The sequence below is a fragment of the Physcomitrium patens genome, chromosome 3 (genome assembly GCF_059467195.1).
Source record: "Physcomitrium patens ecotype Gransden chromosome 3, ASM5946719v1, whole genome shotgun sequence".
Classification (NCBI taxonomy): Eukaryota; Viridiplantae; Streptophyta; class Bryopsida; order Funariales; family Funariaceae; genus Physcomitrium; species Physcomitrium patens.
Genome location: NC_143412.1, coordinates 20,311,067 through 20,330,930, shown reverse-complemented (window position 1 = coordinate 20,330,930; position 19,864 = coordinate 20,311,067). Strand labels below are relative to the sequence as shown.

General features: G+C 39.1%; 4 protein-coding genes and 1 pseudogene across 12 annotated transcripts; 3 read left to right on the top strand and 2 right to left on the bottom strand.

Moving 5' to 3' along the window:
• The first annotated feature begins 379 nt into the window (after nt 1–379).
• Nucleotides 380–3,767, top strand: LOC112279865 (endochitinase At2g43610-like). The gene is made up of 6 exons (XM_073532661.2): nt 380–421; nt 762–921; nt 1,136–1,268; nt 1,470–1,777; nt 2,618–2,790; nt 3,054–3,767. The coding sequence occupies exons 1-4, from the start codon at nt 380–382 to the stop codon at nt 1,753–1,755; spliced, it is 621 nt and encodes a 206-aa protein (XP_073388762.1). The 3' UTR covers nt 1,756–1,777; nt 2,618–2,790; nt 3,054–3,767.
• On the top strand, nt 3,058–4,274 carry LOC141045208 (uncharacterized). Of its 2 annotated transcripts, none has more exons than XM_073532903.1 (4): nt 3,058–3,198; nt 3,437–3,683; nt 3,787–3,856; nt 4,085–4,274. In XM_073532903.1, exons 1-4 carry the CDS (start codon nt 3,172–3,174, stop codon nt 4,155–4,157), a joined length of 417 nt encoding a protein of 138 aa, XP_073389004.1. In that variant the 5' UTR covers nt 3,058–3,171; the 3' UTR covers nt 4,158–4,274. The 2 variants fall into 2 exon arrangements, with proteins under 2 accessions (XP_073389004.1, XP_073389005.1); XM_073532904.1 differs by having other exon boundaries at nt 3,068–3,198; nt 3,603–3,683.
• A 1,633-nt stretch (nt 4,275–5,907) lies between these two features.
• Nucleotides 5,908–19,080, bottom strand: LOC112279989 (putative 3,4-dihydroxy-2-butanone kinase; annotated as a pseudogene). The gene is made up of 19 exons (XR_012217207.2): nt 18,125–19,080; nt 16,179–16,252; nt 15,936–15,999; nt 15,526–15,638; nt 15,117–15,164; nt 14,746–14,817; nt 14,240–14,332; nt 13,572–13,745; nt 13,214–13,297; nt 12,878–12,933; nt 12,521–12,651; nt 12,126–12,218; nt 11,722–11,783; nt 10,822–10,963; nt 10,429–10,541; nt 10,183–10,223; nt 8,746–9,746; nt 7,700–8,556; nt 5,908–7,255 (listed from the first exon to the last, which is right to left on the bottom strand). The product of XR_012217207.2 is annotated as a putative 3,4-dihydroxy-2-butanone kinase (transcript).
• Nucleotides 6,785–8,550, top strand: LOC112279990 (uncharacterized). 2 transcript variants are annotated; one of them, XM_024514857.2, is made up of 3 exons: nt 6,785–6,927; nt 7,477–7,552; nt 7,773–8,550. In XM_024514857.2, the coding sequence occupies exons 1-3, from the start codon at nt 6,919–6,921 to the stop codon at nt 8,219–8,221; spliced, it is 534 nt and encodes a 177-aa protein (XP_024370625.1). In that variant the 5' UTR covers nt 6,785–6,918; the 3' UTR covers nt 8,222–8,550. The 2 variants fall into 2 exon arrangements, with proteins under 2 accessions (XP_024370625.1, XP_024370628.1); XM_024514860.2 differs by having other exon boundaries at nt 6,787–6,927; nt 7,454–7,552.
• On the bottom strand, nt 18,297–19,590 carry LOC112279991 (uncharacterized). 6 transcript variants are annotated; one of them, XM_024514864.3, is made up of 2 exons: nt 19,045–19,590; nt 18,297–18,482 (listed from the first exon to the last, which is right to left on the bottom strand). In XM_024514864.3, exons 1-2 carry the CDS (start codon nt 19,470–19,472, stop codon nt 18,476–18,478), a joined length of 435 nt encoding a protein of 144 aa, XP_024370632.3. In that variant the 5' UTR covers nt 19,473–19,590; the 3' UTR covers nt 18,297–18,475. The 6 variants fall into 6 exon arrangements, with proteins under 6 accessions (XP_024370632.3, XP_024370633.3, XP_073389003.2 ...); XM_024514865.3 differs by having other exon boundaries at nt 19,060–19,572; XM_073532902.2 differs by having other exon boundaries at nt 18,980–19,487.
• Between the last annotated feature and the right edge of the window lie 274 nt (nt 19,591–19,864).

Genomic DNA, 19,864 nt, shown 5'->3' with positions numbered 1-19,864 from the left:
GTTGAATAATATTTGCGGAATGCCCGTGCGATGTGCACAGATGAAAAACGGCTATGATTTTTGCAACGAAATCTTTCACTGGCTAAATTAAATAAAATGGTATTGAGTCAATAACCTGGTCGCAGAGCTTCTCAAATTTGGTGTTGGGGGGATGCTGAGCTTGGGAGGGGCGATTTGCGCTGGTGATTTTTTCCTTGAGGATATTTTTAATAAACAGTAGATTATCCTGTTGGCGCATCGTTCTAGCCTTAAGGGGCGGAGACGCTCTTATTCCGAGTTTCGAAACAAAGCTTCGACTGACGACATTCCATAGAATCTTCTCTATATTTTACAACATATGTGGTAAATCGGCGCTGGGAATGGAGCTTATCCAAAAGCGATGTGGGATATGTTGTACTTACTGAAGAGACTGAACAAGCAGGTCGTGGGCTTTTTTCGGGATTTCAGTAATTAATCGGACCACACCAACCAGTCTGCGCTATATATATTGACTACTCAAGAGACTGAACACAGTACTAGGTCGTGGACTGAAATGTGCACCCTCACCACTCCTTTATAAACTCATCCTCAGAACCTCATTGCAACACGACTTCACATCCTAATCTTGCAAGTCATGCAAGTACGATCAGATTAGAAGCAGCAGTCATTTTGTAGAGAGCCTCACTGTTCAGTTTGGTGAATAGTCTCCGACGACATGACAGCTCTTGTTCTGAGCCTGGTACAAGGAGCTTCAGCTGAGTGGTCGAGCTTTATAACCAAAGCTGACTTCGATCAGAAGTATTTCCCAGGTCATATTTCGTTCTACACATACGACAGCCTCAAGGCCGCTGCAGGGACGCCTTTCACTCAATTCGGAAATTCGGGATCTCCTGAAGACCAGAAGCGAGAGTTGGCACTTGCAAGTTAAGCACGAGTCTCAAGGTACTGATATTGTAGCTCCGCACCACAGCCATGGCCTATTCATGGATTAGAAGCCCATGTGGATTTACAATACCCTTAACCAGTGAACATTGGCTGCTGCAAATCTATCAGTCACTAAAAGGATAAAGTGCTTGTGTGCGTCAGCATGTGTTTTATTTACAATTGTTTGGAGTTGGTTTAACTATATTATGCTTACTAGTATGCAAGCGCGCAGGTTTAAAGCAACAATACGAGCAAAACTGTAATATACAGTGTAAGCAAGGTTACTGTGATACAACATCTCCCTACCCATGTTCTAAGACACAAGAACCCTATTACTTTGGACGAGGTCCCATTCAACTGTTCTGGTGAGTGCAGTCTACATGAAACACAACACAACAAGGTTTTAGAGAGCATGCAGCAGGAACTCGAATATTTTGTTGACATTTGGTAAATTAGAAGATTATAGACATCCAATACTCGAATGTTTTTTAAAACCATTTATCTCCGCTCCGATTGAAGAAGTTAACAAGTTACGATTTGCAATGTCCTTCCGTTTTCTCGTGCAGGAACTACAACTACGGTGCTTGTGGCGATTACATAGGCAAACGCCTTCTTCAAGTCCCAGGCCAGATTTCCACGAACCCTGTCATTGCATTTCAGACAGCTTTCTGGTTCTGGATGACTCAAGGTAGCCATCGGTTCATTCTAGCCAAATCATTCTCCGGGACTACCAGAGCCATTAACGGTGGCTACTCCGAAGAAGGGCGCAGACAGATGTTGTCGCGGGTCGCGTATTACAAGAGCTTCTGCACAATACTTGGGGTCGACCCCGGCACCGATCTCGAATGCTGATCGCGTCAAAACTTAAACCAATGTATTCCTCGTTTTACTTTTATTCTGAAAGAAATTGAATTAACAATACACACACTATAATAAATCATGGATGAGTTTAATCTCAAACTGCTTTAAGCATAGGTCTCATCATTTCATTAAATTTACTTAATAAAAAAAATTATTGAAAATGAAGGAGAATATGATTGCATCAATTCATATTCATATATCTTAGTGCCACATATGATAACATTGATCATGTTTTTGAATAAGTAAATAAAATGATGATACAATGAGTTCCAGGTAACTTTGCAAATTACACAACTGTTGTTATCCAGGTTTTCATTGCCATGTTCACTTCTTTGCTTTATCTTCATACTTGGTTTACAAATCATTGTGTTTTGAAACCAAGATTTAAAACTGTTTGTACAGTAATTTACATCTCAAACTTCATGGGGGTCTGTAGGAAGATCAATTTTAATTCCCATCAAATATAATTTCTTTCATCAAATCAAAACTCACTTTCTTATTTAACATACACACACATACACACATAGCTAAAAATAACAAAACAACTTACTTTGTGATTCCTTTATACAGTGATTTGCTGCTTAAACTTTAACCAGTTGTTTTATAATCCAAACATTCAGAGCACTACAAAATATGTAACAATGAAAACACAAATAGAATAAGAATGAATTTGTGAAAAAACATATACATTTTCAATATGCAGCATGATTTACAAGCCAGTTTTATTCAAATTTTGAATATCCACTATTCATTTGCTGTTTTAATATAAACTTGAATGGAAATGACTGTTCTATAAAACCTACATGACAGGATACACCATAAACATGATGTATCCTTGACAAGGCACTCCCAGGGAATTGGTGATATAGCTCCAAAGCAGAGATTGCACAGAGGGGAGGTGATTAGTAGACTCACCTTCTGCAGAACTACGTTGAAACAATGGAGTCCACGCCGACAACATCTTCCTGTAATGCAGACACTGAGGAAAGTGCAGACCTAAGCGTGTTTTCTTCTGGAGGTCATGAGGTTGGTGGGGATTATGTAGAATGGCTTGCTGACTTTGTAAAAACTACTTATTCCTGTTATTTAGATTAAGCACTGTTCTGATCACTTTTCCTCCCAACCGCAAGTCCTACCACTATTACAAAGACCTCCTGCATTGTTGTGGGTTATGACTTCGCTGAACCCTAGGGTGATTTTAAAGCTTACAATTCTTTACATTGATGCTGTTTGAATCCTTCAATCGGTTCACTTCGTGAAAGTTTGTTGGTGCAATTGTGCGGAGGCAGGAGTGAGTGAGCACATTATTCTGTTTCGTAGCATTGATGAGCTCCTTAAGCTGTCAGATAGCTGCAGATGTTCGGCTCTACGTGAAGAAAAATCGAAGATTGTAAGAACGTTGCAGCAATGAGCAGCATCAGATGTCTGCTGATGGTAAGTGGGTATTTTTTCCATTCTTTGCACATTAGCGTTATTAGATTGAAGTTCAACTATTAAGTTAGCCACGGAGTATGGCCTTATAATAACTATCACTTTGCATGAGGATATAAAAGTCCAGAAATTGGTGCTTCACCAAATGTTGTACTCTATAGTTTTAATCAAAGACTGTGACCTGTAATCTTTCCGATCTCGCAACATCCCCTTCCCGAATATTTCTTCCCATTGCCAGCAGCAACCTCAGCAAATTACAAAGGAGAGCATTCATTACAGCAGGTACCAAGACCCTAATTTATTGCGAGTAGTCTCAGAATTTACCAAGATGTGTGGCTTTGAATTCAAAGGATCAAAGACGACATCGAAAGTTCACCATTCTTGTGACACTTTGATAACTCTTCTAGGCTGCAGTGCTGTGCCACGCTATCCACAGCAGCATATTGGATTGCAAGACAGAAGACTAGCAGTGGAAACAGTGCAAACTGGTCAGAAAAAACTGTTGAAAACTATTTAAAAGCTGTTGAAGAATTTGCACATGTGGTGTGGTGGATCAGAAATTTGAGAAGAAAGGGAGCAATTGTTGTGCAGGTAAAGAGAGCAGCATGACTTGGTCTCTGGTGGGCCCACATCTCTTGAGTTCCTATTCTGTGTCAATTAGGTGCCCACCTCATCCAAAGTGCTTCTGCTACAAGTACAAACATTGCATTGGATAGATTATTTTACAATCTTAAGTGTTATTTCTTATTTTTTTAGTAGCTTAAGGTTATTTTGTATCAATTTGGCATATATATATATATATATATATATACATATTTTAGTGTAAAATTTAATTATTTTTTAAAACTCCGTTATTTTCATGGATGGATTTTACTAATGCATGATGCAGGTATTTTCCAATGAAAAATTTGGTAGAGATTTACAAAATTTTAAGTAATATTACTTGTATCTTTCATAAGTGAATAGAGTGGAATTGTGCGTGTTGAAATTACTTTAAGAAGAGAAGCGTGTGCAACTATGTATTTTTTTTGCAAGGTATTATGAAATGCATGTATAACAAGTAAGAATGCATGTAGAAATTGTTGGGTTTATTTATATTCGTACATGTTAGTTGGTTGTTGATATATGTATGTTTAGATGATCATAAAATTGATGTGCTTGTCACATATCTTACAAAGATCAACTTTATAACCATCTAAACATATAAATCTATTTATTTATTTATAAACATTAAAAAAATTAAAGAATTTGTAAAAGACTGTTTGCAACATTATCAAAATGTAATAATTCATGCATGTTTCAATTTATCCAATAATTTCGGTATAACATAAAATAAAATAAATAAAAAAATTCAAACAATCCTAAGAAAAAAGAAATGGGTAAAAAAGAGTTCTAATGAAATTTTAAAATATACAATTTTAAGAAATAATAATAATAATAATAATAATAATAAATAGGTTCTAATCTTTTGATATTTTTTCTTATAATTAAAAAATATATTTTTAAAAACATATATAAGCAATAAATTTCAAATTGTAGAACTGTATTATACAATAATTTTGAATAAAAAGTAGATTTAAAATAATATGTCAAACTAAAACAATTAATAAATATTTTATATGTATTGTAGTAAAGCAAGTAATATAATATAGTTATAAACTCAACACTTTATATTATAGAGATTGAACAAACATCTATAATATACTCTATTTCAACAAATATCCATGTACTTTTTATTTTTTAAAATCAACAAACTAAACTTTTAAGTTGATATTAAAGTTTAAGATATGTAAGGTTTTTCTATTAATTAAATATATTATTTTATTAAAAAATTATTTTAAATAAAAAATTATAAATTTATGAGTTCAAATTTACTATTTAATATCACAATAAATATATAAATATATATATATATAAAAATTGAGTATTTAATAAGCAATTCGTGTTTTTTGTTTAATAAGTTACTTCTAATCTTACATTTGGATCAATTTACAATGTAATGTGTAAACTTATTAATTAAGTAGAAATGGCTATTCTGGAATTACTTTCAAAAATACTTTAAAAACTGATGCAATATTTTTGGTCTTACAAAACTATTGTAAAATATGACTTTGTAAAATGCCATAGATCATTTGTTATGACTTGATATTATTTATTTATTAATTTATTTTTAATATTTTGGTGTCTTGTTGACACTTTGTTTTGAAATTTCAAAGAAGTAGTTGCACTTGATTATATTTCATTTATAGCTATATAATATATGAGTTAGAAATTGTAAGTTGAATTTAGGGATTAGGGTTAGGAGATTAGAAGTTAGAATTGAAATTAGGATTTTGGTTAAGAAATAAAAATTTAGAAAGACAAACAATTGTCCAAACAATTAGAGTGATAGTTGCTCACCTTATTCTTGGATGAATGTTTGTCGATGTTCATCTAGGAAAATCCACTTGGAAGAGAATTGCAAAAAATGTCCTACCCTACCTTATAACATCCTTGTTACATTTTCTAATTAAAAAAAAACAAGAGGCTAATTGACATTTTCACAACTCATCAATGTATTTAAAATATTAACTTGCTCCAATCAAACCCACCCATCTCAACCTCAATTCACACTTCTGTAAAATCTGTCAAAAACACAATGAAACATAACAAAACAAAGAAAATAGATTGTTTGGAAGGGTAGTTGGTACCTAACACTCAACAATTGATAAATGTGATAACCTTGTGCTTTTACTTCCTGTTAAAAAAAAAAGCCAAAATGGAAACATGCGGTGAAAGGGGATGGCCAATGATCAGGGAGGAGCATGCATGAATCCAGCTTTGGATGAGATTCCGGCGAGGTCTCTTCGTCGCAGGATCAGCAGCATTTTGGCAGCACCACTTGGAGCGAATGTGAGGCGAGCGTTGTGGGGCTCCACCTCGGAGGGCTTGCAACTGATGTGGGACGGGACAATCGATGCATCAATAATGCTGTGGTTGCCTCACCGCTCTTGTCCCAAGAATCGTTCCACAGTTGAAGTTGTAGTCCTGGTAGCCCTTGCCACTTGGTAAATGGTGAAAGACGCAGGCAAAATGGATACCATCCTGGAGAAGGTTGCCACAAATGCTTATCTTAGTCTCATGTTGTTGTCCCCTACACAAGCTCAGCGTGGTCTCCCACCATCCCAGTCCTTGGCCATGTTCTGGCAAAGTATTCTAGCAGGTTCTGAGGTAGACTCGGATTGTCTGGAGCTGAATATTCTGCTGTTACACGATTCGATCCCTAATTGTGATACGGTAGCAGACCGTGTTTTGATTGCTGAGTCGATTGGAAAGCTTTGATTGCATTCGCCTTGTGACCTTGAGAGGGGTATGAGACTGACACGGAGAATTCTCTAGTAACAATTTGTGGGTCTATTGACCGAGTTGGCATCAGTCTTCATTTTGTCAACTGAGTTGATTCCTTCCTCATTCCGTTGCTTGTCATAAATTTATGGAGATGAAGTGTCAACAATCGCTTGGACTAAGTTTGCGCCGATGGTTTGCCTCGCAGCAGTGGCTGATTAGCTGGTGGCTTTGTCACGGATTCAGTTCGTGTGCTCTTGCCTTACTATAGAGATTCCAGGATTTTCCAGGACATCGACAAGTGCATGAGACATTATCAGCTTAGTCTGGACTCTTTCGGAGCCTGGTTATTGCCTGGGCGGGAGATTAGAGCTAGGCAGCTTCACGACGCTGTCCAAAATGTCTCAGGTGCACAATCTGACATAGACCTTCAACTGACAGTCTCTTCTGTTGCCTTCATTTCGTATTGATTTTTTGTTTTCTGATTAGACATCAATTGTTTGCCGTTCCGGATGTAGAATCTAGCTTCAGCCTTATACCATGTGGCTCCAGTGGCTTTGAAAGGGCCTATTAGCAGCATAGCTCCAGATAACCCTCAGGTTCATGAGGAATCCATCAGCAACTTTATATTTGGAGTGGACGTCCAATTCACGAGCGTTGCTTGGAAACTTGTAGGTTTCCTTGTAATGGTGATTATAATGGTGATTATATTGATTCTAGATTGCGCCGTAAACACCTGAATTCAGACGTCAAATTTAAGTAGATGTAATTGAGATCACACTCATCACGAGCAGCTTGCCGGTATTTATAGAATGTTTAATAGTACGTTAACTCCGATCGTTAAATAGGATTTATCAATTCAAGATGATAGCGGTAAGCAGGAAGAACAAGACTACCCCTGTTAGGCAAATTCTTCTAATGCACAATGTGACAGAGTGACTGGGTGAAATTGTGCAGACGGTGGAGATAAGTGTGGTGATGCACTGTGAAGGGTGTGCAGCAACCGTGAAAAGAACCCTGAAGAAAATCCCGGGTACTTGATTCTCCCCATCAAGCTCAATCAGTTCATAGTGCAATTATTATTTTTATCTTTATTTTTCACAGTGCAGAAGGCACCTTGGTGGTTACTTCACTCAGATTCTACAGCCGATTACAAAGTTGGTTTTAGCTGGATGCTTACCCTGTTTCTTGGTGTTATGACAACCTCGGAAACCTAATCGTGTCCGTGGCGAGTATGTCTTGAATATTTGCAGGTGTCACTTCCTACACAGTAAACTATAAAGAGCAAAAGGCAACAGTAGTTGGAGAAGTTGATGCGGATGATGTGGTGCGTCGCATCCGCAAGTCTGGAAAAGCGGCTACTTTGATTTCTGCCACCGCCACCCCATCACCACCACCAGAGCCACCCAAGGAAGAAGCCAAGTCAACAGAGGAAAAGACAGAAGAGACAACCGCATTAGTGGAAGAGGGAAAATCAAAAAATAAAGGGGGGAAAAGTCCTAGAAAAATCTTTCGCCCGAAGATGCCTAAGATGCCTGAGGCGAAAATGCCGAAGTCTGTGACCAATGTTTTGTCCAAGTTCCCGGATTGCCGTAATCTGTCCAAGGGCATATCCGACAGCCGTAACATGCCCAAGTTCATGGGTGAATTCATGTCAAAAGGGGTGTTTTACGCTGCAGACGGTATGACCGACTCAGATTAGTCCAGACATGATATCAGAACTGGGAAACTTGTTCTGTGTCTATATGAAAAGCTCACACAGGATTTTAATTCCAACTGCATTCTTCAATGTGTTACTAATGGTGGTAGTTTCAAACATCGTGCAACCATTATCGTTGTAAAAAGATTAAGAACAAATAGAAAAATAACAGCCGAAGGCTACACTGGTTGCAACTGAGTTTGAGCCTAGCTTTAAGACCTGAGAGCTTTTAGTTTGATGTTGATAGTGTATCAACGCAGGCTTGCCATGTAAATCTTGCAGCTTAATCCTCCTGTAAATGTCTTCAAGCTGCAATATAAATAATTCCAGTACCCGCACTGTTCCAATAATGAATGTAAAACATGTTCGAATATTTAGTGTTTTGAGATATACCAACTTCAGCGGGAAAGAAGGGTAAAAAGAGAAACAAGTCTAAAGTGAAAGGAAGAGAGGAAACCGTAGAGCACAAGACCAGCAGAGAAGATTAAATACAGAAAAGCAGAATGAGAGAAACGAAGAAGTCAAACCTGAAGAGAAGCCAAAGCCAGAGCTGAAGCTCTACCCGTGGGCACCAGAGTTCATCCAGGCACCCTTCGACAATTTCCCAGGCTACATTGTTTATCACAATGATATTTGATCCAACAGCACACCTAAACTCTGATAGTTGCGCTATGAGTTTAGTGAGCTAATACAGAATTACAGAATATGAGCTTTCTGACAGAAGGAATAGGATTTTCCCCACGAATATCTTTCAGAATGCAATGCGAGTGTTACAAGGTCATACAGCAGTAACAATGTACTCCGCTGTACAACTTGCTCTATTTTCTACACAAAAACTTGTAGAAACTATGTTGTCCTTGCATACTGCTACCAAATGATCATGTTGCATATCGGTGAAACTGGCGACAAAAATCAAAATAGATAGTGAGAATTCACCACCCTACATACCATGAGGGGCCACAATTTACACCGTCATTTTTAAGTCCACGCATGGAGAACGGTTCGGTAACTCTTTACGAAACCCTCAACAGGGCCTTCAGCTTGCGGCAGTTCTCAGTAGCCACTGGAAGCAGTGGCTTCAGCTATGTTGACATATTATTGTATCCTGGGAGCTTCATGCAATTACAAAGAGAGCACATAATATACAGTCTTGTGTTTCTAGGAAGAGCGACAATCCAAACCACCTCTTCACTCAAATTTTATCATGAATGTTATTCGCAGGTAAAAAGCTGGTCAAGGTCATATATTAGAGTGCCCAACATATCTTGAAATATAGACATAACTTCGTGTCAAGAATGGTCATCCAGAGTATTGAATCATGGATAAACGGCCAGATGAACTTCTGTAAAGGATCAGAAAAAAGGAGAAGTGGAGGCGCATGGCATCCAATCTCGATGTTCACACAAGGAGCAGAATTGCTAGGAGGAAGGTGACAAAGCCTGGGCAGCTGCAACCACTCTGCGGCTGCCATAGTTCCAGAGTCTGAAACTCTCGGGAGGACATACTCAGGTACAGAACTCTGCAACAGCTGGGCACAAGTTGAGAAGAAATTAAATGCACAATTGCAACGTAAGTCGGATGTAGTTATACTGGCGATAGGATTGATGAAATGAACAATGGTGTACCTAGACGTAGCAGTAACATATCTGTAGCTATTACGAGATGTTTATGGTGTCCATGATGATGACCAATAGATATGTAATAGACTTGACACAGCCAAAATTTTACTTCCAATTATCCAACTCTAACACGTGGCAGAAGTAATGGAAAGACTATATGAATAACTCGATCAAATGCAGCAGTAACCCTTTGCTATTCTAACAATCCAAGTAGAGAAAAACAGGGTCATTGCACGTTCATCAATTTAATACGATTGGTTTATAACTTGACTTGTAATTACAATACAATGTACGTGGAAAAAAAAACAGCAAATTTGAAAACCATGTTTGAAAGTTCTAGATCACCTATGCCAGCATGAATTTTGTGGCTGCTGCACCTACTACTCCTGTATATGCAGTATAATTGAACGACATCAATGGATCATCCCTCGGAACCCAATTTTGTAAAACTCCCAGTGAATTTTTGTGATAGACCCTATTATCTGAAAAAGGTAACATTGGTCAACTTATTGAATTGTGTAAATGTAAATTGCTGCAAGAACGAGGAAACTCGGTCAATTGTAGAATTATATTCTAAAAGCAACCTCTTACCTCTCACAGAGTAGATGAGGCAGGCAAAAAAGCATCCAATAGGGTGCGACGGCCAGTCGACGCACCACCATATTTATCCACAGCGGCAAATGCTCGCTCAAAAGCTGCAGCCCCTGAAAAGAATATAATCGTACCATTAATTAGAGCAACACCAATATACTATGACAGATTATCTTTCTGTTTTGATGGATCCACTGGAATATTATGAAGTAATTCTAACAGCAAGTTGTGCTTAACTAACCAACCAAATCACAATTAAGAAACACTGCAGCTGGATTTAGATGATAAAATGTTTGAGCAATCGATACAACCAGGATTAATTTTCGGCTAAAATTGGGCAAGGAGTTGGATGTGAAGTGCACAGTTTAGGTAGTGCAAGTGAGAAATTCTCACCGTGGATCCACAATCTCCATCTCCAACTAATCCATCCCATGCATTCAAACTCTTTGAGGCCCAGCATTGCTGCAGCGCCAGCTCTGATTGCAACCTCTAATTTCCGACCTTGTGCGCTCAACTCTTGTGGGCGAACTGGATTCTGCTCAATGCATGCATTTGAAACATTGGCATTACTCCCTAAACTGAGTAAAACAATCACTACCTAAACTCACATGAAAACAGTAAACAGCAGCAATAAATAATTAAATAAATACCAATATTCACCTATTACAGGGCCTCCTGTGCAACTTGCGTACAGACAGAAACTAACTAAAATGGTGATTTCAGCTTCAAGGTATCAGCTACCTCAAGTAACGAGTTCCCTCCCTGCTCAGATATCTTCAGAATTCGAACAGTCATCAACTATCAACTAATGTTTATTAAGCTTGTACGAGATTATAAGTTTGCATCCCGCTGGATGTCTTGCAATACAATAAACCAGTTAGGATGAGCTTACGTGTGCTTCGCTTAATCCTCTAAATGATGTTACAAAATCTGAATTTGACCATGCAATTAGATGAAAGGACATTAAACATGTAGAGAATTATTTGTGTAAAGCCCCAGACTCATCATCGGTTATGAACTTGTCTGTTAGGCAATAAAATAGGTCCTTTGAAACACATAAACCAGATGTCAAATCCATGGAGAAGGAAGAACAAGAACAAGATCAAGAAGAAATTATCTCATCCAATGATACACATCATCTGAGAAGATGATTCTTTTTTCTTTTTTTTTTTCTATTTTTCTTTTAATGTAAGAAAGTTTGTACACAAGTCTCTCAAAACCCAAACTTGGGTAGGGAACCTCAGCTTTCCTACATGTGCCTACAGATAACGAAAGGTTCTGTGAGCTAAGTACCGGAATGAGGTTTGCCGGTGCAGGTGGAAGGGCAACGGGCAAAGTTGTCGACGGACGGGGTCCTGAAGATACCATCAAAAAGAGGAAGGATAAGTCAAACTTGTAGCTTGTGGTATCTTAAGCCTTTAATGGAAACCTGAAAAGGATCATATAATACATTCGCTTTCCTTAACATGAGAATCTTAGATCAACTCATGGGCGAAACTCCAGTTAATGGTAACTTGTATAAATCTATGCGAAAACTATCACTTTAAACCCTCGAAAAAGTTCTGAAAGCGTAAGCTTTTTCATCTATCAGGATAATTTTGTACTCGGGAGAAGCCAGTCATAACTACGGATCGCCCATGACCGCATTTTATGACACAATGAGGTTGACAAATTGACAGTCGGTTTCTGTTCTATACCAGCAACTCCAGCAGGCCACGCTGGCGCCTGGGTTGCAGAGTCAAGTGCATCCAAAATGTAGTCGTCCACCTTCAGCACAGACAGTGACATTCCTGTAGATTAGACACAACAAAATGTGTTTAGAAAGTTTCTGCGTAATCTCATCCCGAAAAACGTTTGAAACGAGGTAAAAGAATCGCAACCCTGTGTCAGGTTTATCCATCATGGTCGTAGGCACATTCAAGCAAGAGGACTATTGGGAAAATACAATATACTTGATGTCAGCATAAAATGAAGAACACAACAGTTGTGCCAGTGTCCTCGCAGGAACATATAACTAGAGACCTATTGTTTCCAAATAATTACCCTCTAGAAGAATCCTAAGATAGAGAAGCTTCTGCAACAACACAATTACCTGCCATGTCAAGTGATGTCATAAAGGAACCCGTATAAACACGTTTTACAGTTAAGCCATGCTCTATTTGCAGTTGTGCAACAGCTTTCCCAGCAGCAATCATTAGCTCCATCATCGGTGTTGCTCCAAGACTACACAAACCAATTTTTATTTATTCTATTTATCTCACTTTTAGTTCTGAAAATTGTCAACATCCAACAAAATCGGAAAAAGTAGTGCAGCAAAATGCAGCCACATCCTCGAACCAAGAGAAGGGTATCATCCTTGCAAGATATAACAGTCGGAACGAAAGAATAGAAGGAGCGATGCAATAAGAACTCAGAACAAAATAACCCTCTCAAGCGTTTGAACAAGTACCTATTCACCATGAGCACAACTCGACTCCCTGGTTTGATAGGCACATAGTTTGTCTCCTGCAAACAGTGGATAATCAAAGATGGCACGCCCGTTGTCACTGACAGCAACGAACTTGGTATTATTTGATCTTTTGAAGGAGCAATTGTTCACCATACTACGTAAAAACCAAAATATGGAGCTTAATGTAGGCTGATTGTTCCAGCTTCCCAAACATAACCCAAGTTGAAACTATTGTATCTTATAGCAGATTCGCAAACATGCAAAGATCTTCAAAAATATTCAATTGTCAAAAAACCCAGCACTAAGCTACAAAATTACAAAAAGATAATAACGTACTTGAGATAAAATTTGCTTCAAAATGTGAGCCACAACAGAATCTACGGGCTGCAAATCAGCTACCAAAGCTCCTGGTTCACCGTGCTGCAAACATAAATACGATCTCCACAATACTTAGATTTTGAAATGATCCACTAACTGTTGACTCCACTTAGCATAAAGTCCACAAAGAGTACAGCACACAAACACAAACAGAAACTGTTTCCCATGCTACATATATTGCACATGGCTGTCACTAAGATAGAAACTATTTCCAATGAACTTACTTCACATCACAAGTAAGAATATTTCTAATATCTATACGAATGGAACTTGTATCATAAAATGTACATTCCAAACATGTTGAGGATAAACTTACAATGCCTAAACCCAGCTCCATTTTCCCAGGTCCCAGTCGATCTGAAGGATTTTGCCCAGGCATTGTACACACAGTCAATGCTACCCCCATTGTACCTACCATTTCTGCAACTCGTTTTGCAACAGTTGTAACTTCAGTAAGTGATCGCCCCGCTGCAGCGGCTGCTCCTGCAACCTAGCAAAGAAGCTCACAAATGAATCAAATAAACTGGACAGTCAAAAGTCGAAAGATCATCCTCATCGCCCTAAATGCTCCCTTCCATACCCGTGTACTGCATCCTAACTTTTGGGAAGAAAAATGAACCCACTAAATTATCCTCAAGTCACATCGAGAGCCAAAATAATGGGCAGAAAAATTCAACGCTATTCATCCAAAAATAATATTAACAATTTTAATAATATCAAACAAAAACATTTGGAAAAAATGATGTCTTGTATATGATTGCTGCAAAGAACGTGAGTGATTATTACTCTACAGCTGCTTAACCAAACTTGTTTCATACTGTTTGGTTAATGACAACAAGAAAAGCATCAAAAGCTCATGAACGGAAAATGTGAAGTGATCAAAGTAATTTTGTTACCCATAGAATTCCAAAGAACAGAGGATGTACTACGAAGCATTCTAATGGTATCAGGAAAAGGGTCATTATGATGAAGCGAAAGTTATACCTTGTGAACAAATAATGTACCCGCCAATCCTCGTCGACCAACTGGACCTCGTGGCGGAGGGGGGAGAGCACAATCATCACCCACAATCACCATCTGCATCAATGAACACAAGATGAGACATTGCTCTACTTACTCAAAGATTATTTTCAAGATTAGAATGAAAAATTTACATATCAAATAATATCCCGTAAGAATCCAGATGCACCAAATTCGTGAGACTCATGATAACTAACACTTTCCGACATCAACTGCAGCTGCAGTTAGCGACAAAACAGAGGGTGTTCTCTGCACTAGCGCACATAAATTGAATAAGCACCGGGTTATCTCTGCCTCCATAATTCTCGCAACAGGAGATGAAATCTGGACTTTTGTGCGAGCGAAATGTAATATAAAAGTATGTTTTTAAAACTTTGAAAATGTGAAAAGAAAAAAGACTGAATCATTGTAAAAGGCGAGCACCTGCTAAATGTTGTATCTACAACTCTTAAGCATTTTTGCATCCATACCTCAACTTTGAACCCTTCTGCCTTCGCTTGCTCAGCAGCAGACCCAAAATTTAGGCGATCTCCTACGTAGTTCTGGCACCCGAATAAACATACTTCAATCAGTACTTACACTGACGTCGTGCAAAATGCCCCAGTAAGACTCTGCTTAGATAATCAATCAATTACATTCTACTGCAACTTCTATAGCGCAGAACCACAGTGCACCATTAGTGTGCAAGTAGAATTTGTTCACTATCTAGTTGCAGTGAAAAGCAATCATGAAGTCACCCAAAATCATAAGGTAAGAACTGTCAGCATACAAAAAGAAATGAGTATAACGAGTGACTTAATACGTCACAATGAATATCAATGCATTCCATGACAATCGATACCTTCACAATAAGGAGACAACCGGGAGGTCCAGTTACCGCACGGATTCCCTGTAACATCCTAAAAAGTATCAGCAGAGCAGAAGGTTGTTCTGGCGTAACAAATCCATGAAACAAATTCTGCAACTAATGTAGCATTCATAGTTCCAATCCATTCACTTCACTAAATACTGCGCCAGGCGCAGCTACTCCCCAATCACCTCCTAAAGCCTACTAAACCATAATAATTTTCAAATAAGTTCAGGCTATATTCAAAATTTGAAATCATATTCAAAACCAACTAAAAAAAAAAAGGCACATGCGACGAGAGACACTCGCACCAAGAGTTGAAGACTTGACATCTTGGCTGATTCAAATTAACAAACTCAACAAGATTCATCACAGATAGGAGTATGAGAAGGTTTCGACTTACAGCTAGTATTGCATTAACCGACGGAGCAGCAAACACATCCCCGCAAATTGCAGCCGTAAGCATACCCTCACCTACATATCCTACATGAGCAGGCTCATGACCACTGCCACCACCTGTACATTGACACACCAGCATCGAAATAAAGGCTTCTGGAAATCAATAACTACTTACTGAAGTTTTCTGAAAACGTGTATTAAAATTCATTGGCATTGATCTTGCCGATACTGCGCCGTGTCTAACGTGATTAAATGACATACACTTAACATATCATTATTTGCCTTACGTTGAAGAGGACAAACTATATGCAAGAAGAACAATCACAGCAAGAATACATAATTTTTGCAGGACCATCCCATTGAAAATAAGATGCTAACTACTAAGGCAGACGAGGATTTAAACAAAGATTATACCTGATAAAATTGCAACTTTATTATAGCTACCTCGTTTAATATCTGCCCGCAATATTACTTTCACCTACACATCACCAAATAAGCTTCAGGGACGCATTAAATTTCTTATGCTACGCATGTGCTAAGCACTATATCATGCACCGCTGGTTCGCATTGCGAATAGACATTCGCTGTAACTATTACACAAATGCAGATGAGAGAAACTACGAACACAAAAAAGTTACTTAAGCGTAATGGTCTTACCTCAGGAATTCCATCAAGATAAGTAAGGTGAGGATATGTCTCCACCACTCCCTCAATCAACTCTTTAACAACATCTGCATGATCAAAAAAAAATAAGATATCGTTTTAATAACGATGAAGATGAATGGTTAACAGACTGCACGAGAAGTCCTGCCAAGGCTTATCAATGTTGATTGATAACAACATAAGATAGTGAATCTTCAGTCAATGACTTGTACCAAAGGATTAATGGAAAATAAGTGTGTTCGAAATCCGCCGAGAAGAAAATAGCAGCTTTAACGAGTAACTACACCAGTAAATTCACAAGAAATCTCAGAAAGTTAATGTCGGATTCTCGCCACGTTCAATTTGAAAACAGTAATGCAAACCTTATCTTTACCAACACTCATGTTCAGGTTTCTACACTCAGTTGTGTTTATTCTGCATTCAGTAACTGAAAGCTTCAAGGCTGAGAGTGGAATAACTCGATTAACGCAAATTATTTGTATGAGCTTAAGCGTGATAGAGTCCTATCAGGCTTTCCAGATGCAGACTCTTGGCTAATTGAGTACTTGAAGAATAAATAGACAATAACTACTGCTGTGGTATTTAAGCCACCGAATTCCATATCTAAAATAATTAAGAGGTACAGAACGTCGATCCCGATCTGCAATACTACGTGTACTAATCACTCGACTATGTTTCACAACTTGCAATTTCAAGAATAATTTCTAAAGAAAAAATTCGAACGGCAACTTTTATATACTTCTTTAACAGAGATTTTTAAGTTTAATAAATTGTTAGCTATGTCAATGATATTGATCGTACGTTTGCTCCACCCCAAAGGTTAACGAGTACTTGAAAACTCAGGGTTCTCATGGTAATATACACTTAAAATTCTTCCTAAAAATAAGGATTTCGACGATCTCAATGATCGATCTAAAACAATACTACAACGATCTATGAATGACACTACTTACTCCATGTAAGCGCTTGTTACTAATGCACTGTGGCACACCTAGCTGTCGTAAGCTGCAACAGCTTTCCACAGTGGTCTCTCGTAGTACAACCATTTAATACTCCACATTTTCCAAGTTATCACAGTATGATCCTAGCTACCGACGGCAAAACAAATATATCCCTCATTGGGATGTCACGCACGAAGAGAATTCAGAAAATAATCGGCATGACAGACAAAAGAACAAAATTGGAAACTTCCAGAGACCGGGCAGATCAACAACACGGGAGACAATTATTCTATATTCATGCTAAATTATTTATTGCTTTATTTTAGGACTCTGAGAAGCCCTTCTCCTGGAAAGCAGATTCCCCATCCTCTTACTTAAACTACTCAATACATGCACACAAGAGATGCACAAACCTACATTAACGTAAGAAAATGTATGAAAGCACCAAGGATATACGCTAACCGTTCGAAGAGGAGACGAGATCACAGCGATCGAAAGAGTGTATGCAATAGAAAATTTAATCATATTAAACCATTATCCTGTATATGAATCAAGTTCCCTCTCTTTCATACCAAGGGTCGGATTCCCATGGTCATGCTTGAGAATGATACATCGTGACCAAGTTTTCTCTAGGTCTTAGAACACCACAGCTCTATCTTCACACCTGTAAGGAGTAGCGATCAGGAAAACCTACGAGGAGTCGTAAAGCTGCAAAGTCACTGTTCCAGTGGGGCGATGCTCAACGTCGCAACCCGGTGAGACGAAGGCACAGACCGGAAGAGGAAGAAACATAGAGAAAAGGGATAATAGAGAGGCCGAAAAAAGGCTACGGTCCTTGCTTCCAATTCGAATGTACCAATCTTTGTGGTTACTAACGAGTAAAACTGCTCACAGGCTGAAAACGTTCATTCACAGACAATCCCCATTTATGTTCAGGATCAATCACGCAAGCAATGAAGTTCAAATAGGCAGCAAGCATCGATCCTTGGTATCTCTCACCATTGGGATCATTGATAAGCTTATTCGCTCTTGCCATTGCCTATGACGTTATAAACAACACGCAAAGCGCTCAATGCTCCAGGCTTCTTAATTTTCACAGCACAGCACAGCGCACATCTCACACTTCGATTGCGCAAAACAAAATTGGAGTCCAGAGCTCGTCACAGAGAGATACAGAAGTTTTTCCTCCACAATCACGATAGCCTCAGCGACACCTTCAAGGAACGATGTCAAGGAACGCAGACACCACACCAAATTGGACCCGCTCCCAATCTTTCACGCAGTTTTCCTGTGATTAAAACTCAACTACACTACTCGATCTTCCTGCAAATCGTAGATTTCGGAAGGACCTCAACTCCTGCAAATGATCGCGGTTTTCTTTAGAAAATCAATGCCATAGAGATGCCAGCCATCATTCTCAAACCACAAAACAACACAAACACGCTTCCCTCTGAACACCTTCACGTAACAGCTCGTCCATGTCCACTTCCCATACGCAGTTTCTATTAGCAACCCATATCCTCAGATGACATAAGATCACCGCATTCACCGAAACAACACTAAACATTATCACAGTCCTCCACTCCATTTCCCCCCCTTCACTCCGCAGCTAAAATCAAACCAATTCCAGCTCCACTTCCGCTGCACTCCACAAATTCTCATTCCAACCTCCCGATAAAAACCATCCGCTCCAGAAGCCGCCCGTTAAGCTTCAACCAAGACACGCTTTAGACCCGACAACTACAAAAATATAAATAAATAAATAAATAAAATAACAGATCACAACAATACTAAACACTTCAAACTCTGTAATGTCCTCCTCAAACGCACGTTCCCTATCACCACCAAACGCACCTTCCACACCTTGTAAACGACATTACACACTCGAAAACCATGTGTTCCTAACACTACATTGGAACCTGCAATAGCAGCACCTGTGCGGCGCGGTAGCGATGATCGAATACTGCAATGAATCCCAGAGGAGCGGTCTGTTTTGTAGAGTTAAGGAACTGAAGCCATGGAGCCCCCTCCACCATAGAGCGAGCCAGAGGGAGCAAGAGAGAGCGAGAGAATGCCTTCCTGCCTGCTCCGCCCTGTCGCCCGTCGTTCCATCGGGAAGGGAGCGGGCTGAGTCATCAATGGAGGGGTCGGGGATGGGACCTGTGCCCTCCCACCCCTCGCGGCGATGGGGCCCAGCGCGGTGGTGGGTGAGCGGCGTTGCGGGTGGAGAGCGATGGGTTTTGGTTCCCCTTGCGTACCGTGCTCCCCTCGCTGGGGACGTGATATTTCTGCTCTTTCTATGACCGCGAGTTATATTTAGCCTAGCCCAGTCCATCCTGATCTCCATCCTGATCAGTCCACCATTTGTGATGCTAATTAGGGACTTTTTTTTTGTTAATTCGTTGCATCATTTACAGACTTTTTGAAGGTGCTCTGATGGGAACATTACATTTAATACCCGCCACAATAAATAAAAAATAAAAAAATAAAAAAAATAAATGGATGTTGTTTGGGGAACCTGCAACATTCTTATCTAATTGCACCTTTCACAACCCCAAAAACATACATGTATGTAGTCCTATATTTGATCTCCCATTTCAAGATCCTGGGAATGAAGAATAATTTTATATGGAAAATATGCTGATTCTGAACATCAAGGTCATGTGGAGATATAGCAGAAAGTGTTAGAGACTGAAGGTGATCAGGGTGACCCAAGTTTGTCACAAACCTACCAATGCA

Coding starts and splice junctions, on each gene's coding strand:
- LOC112279865 (XM_073532661.2), top strand. CDS start 380: ATGTGGGATATGTTGTACTTACTGAAGAGACTGAACAAGCAG. Junction 422..761: donor TGAAGAGACTGAACAAGCAG/GTCGTGGGCTTT, acceptor TTATAACCAAAG/CTGACTTCGATCAGAAGTAT. Junction 922..1,135: donor AGTTAAGCACGAGTCTCAAG/GTACTGATATTG, acceptor GCAAGCGCGCAG/GTTTAAAGCAACAATACGAG.
- LOC141045208 (XM_073532903.1), top strand. CDS start 3,172: ATGAGCAGCATCAGATGTCTGCTGATG. Junction 3,199..3,436: donor GCATCAGATGTCTGCTGATG/GTAAGTGGGTAT, acceptor CATTGCCAGCAG/CAACCTCAGCAAATTACAAA. Junction 3,857..4,084: donor TCCTATTCTGTGTCAATTAG/GTGCCCACCTCA, acceptor TGCATGATGCAG/GTATTTTCCAATGAAAAATT.
- LOC112279990 (XM_024514857.2), top strand. Junction 7,553..7,772: donor AACCCTGAAGAAAATCCCGG/GTACTTGATTCT, acceptor GAATATTTGCAG/GTGTCACTTCCTACACAGTA.
- LOC112279991 (XM_024514862.3), bottom strand. CDS start 19,472: ATGGAGATCAGGATGGACTGGGCTAGGCTAAATATAACTCGCGGTCAT. Junction 18,835..19,044: donor CACAGGTGCTGCTATTGCAG/GTTCCAATGTAG, acceptor TCTTGGTTGAAG/CTTAACGGGCGGCTTCTGGA.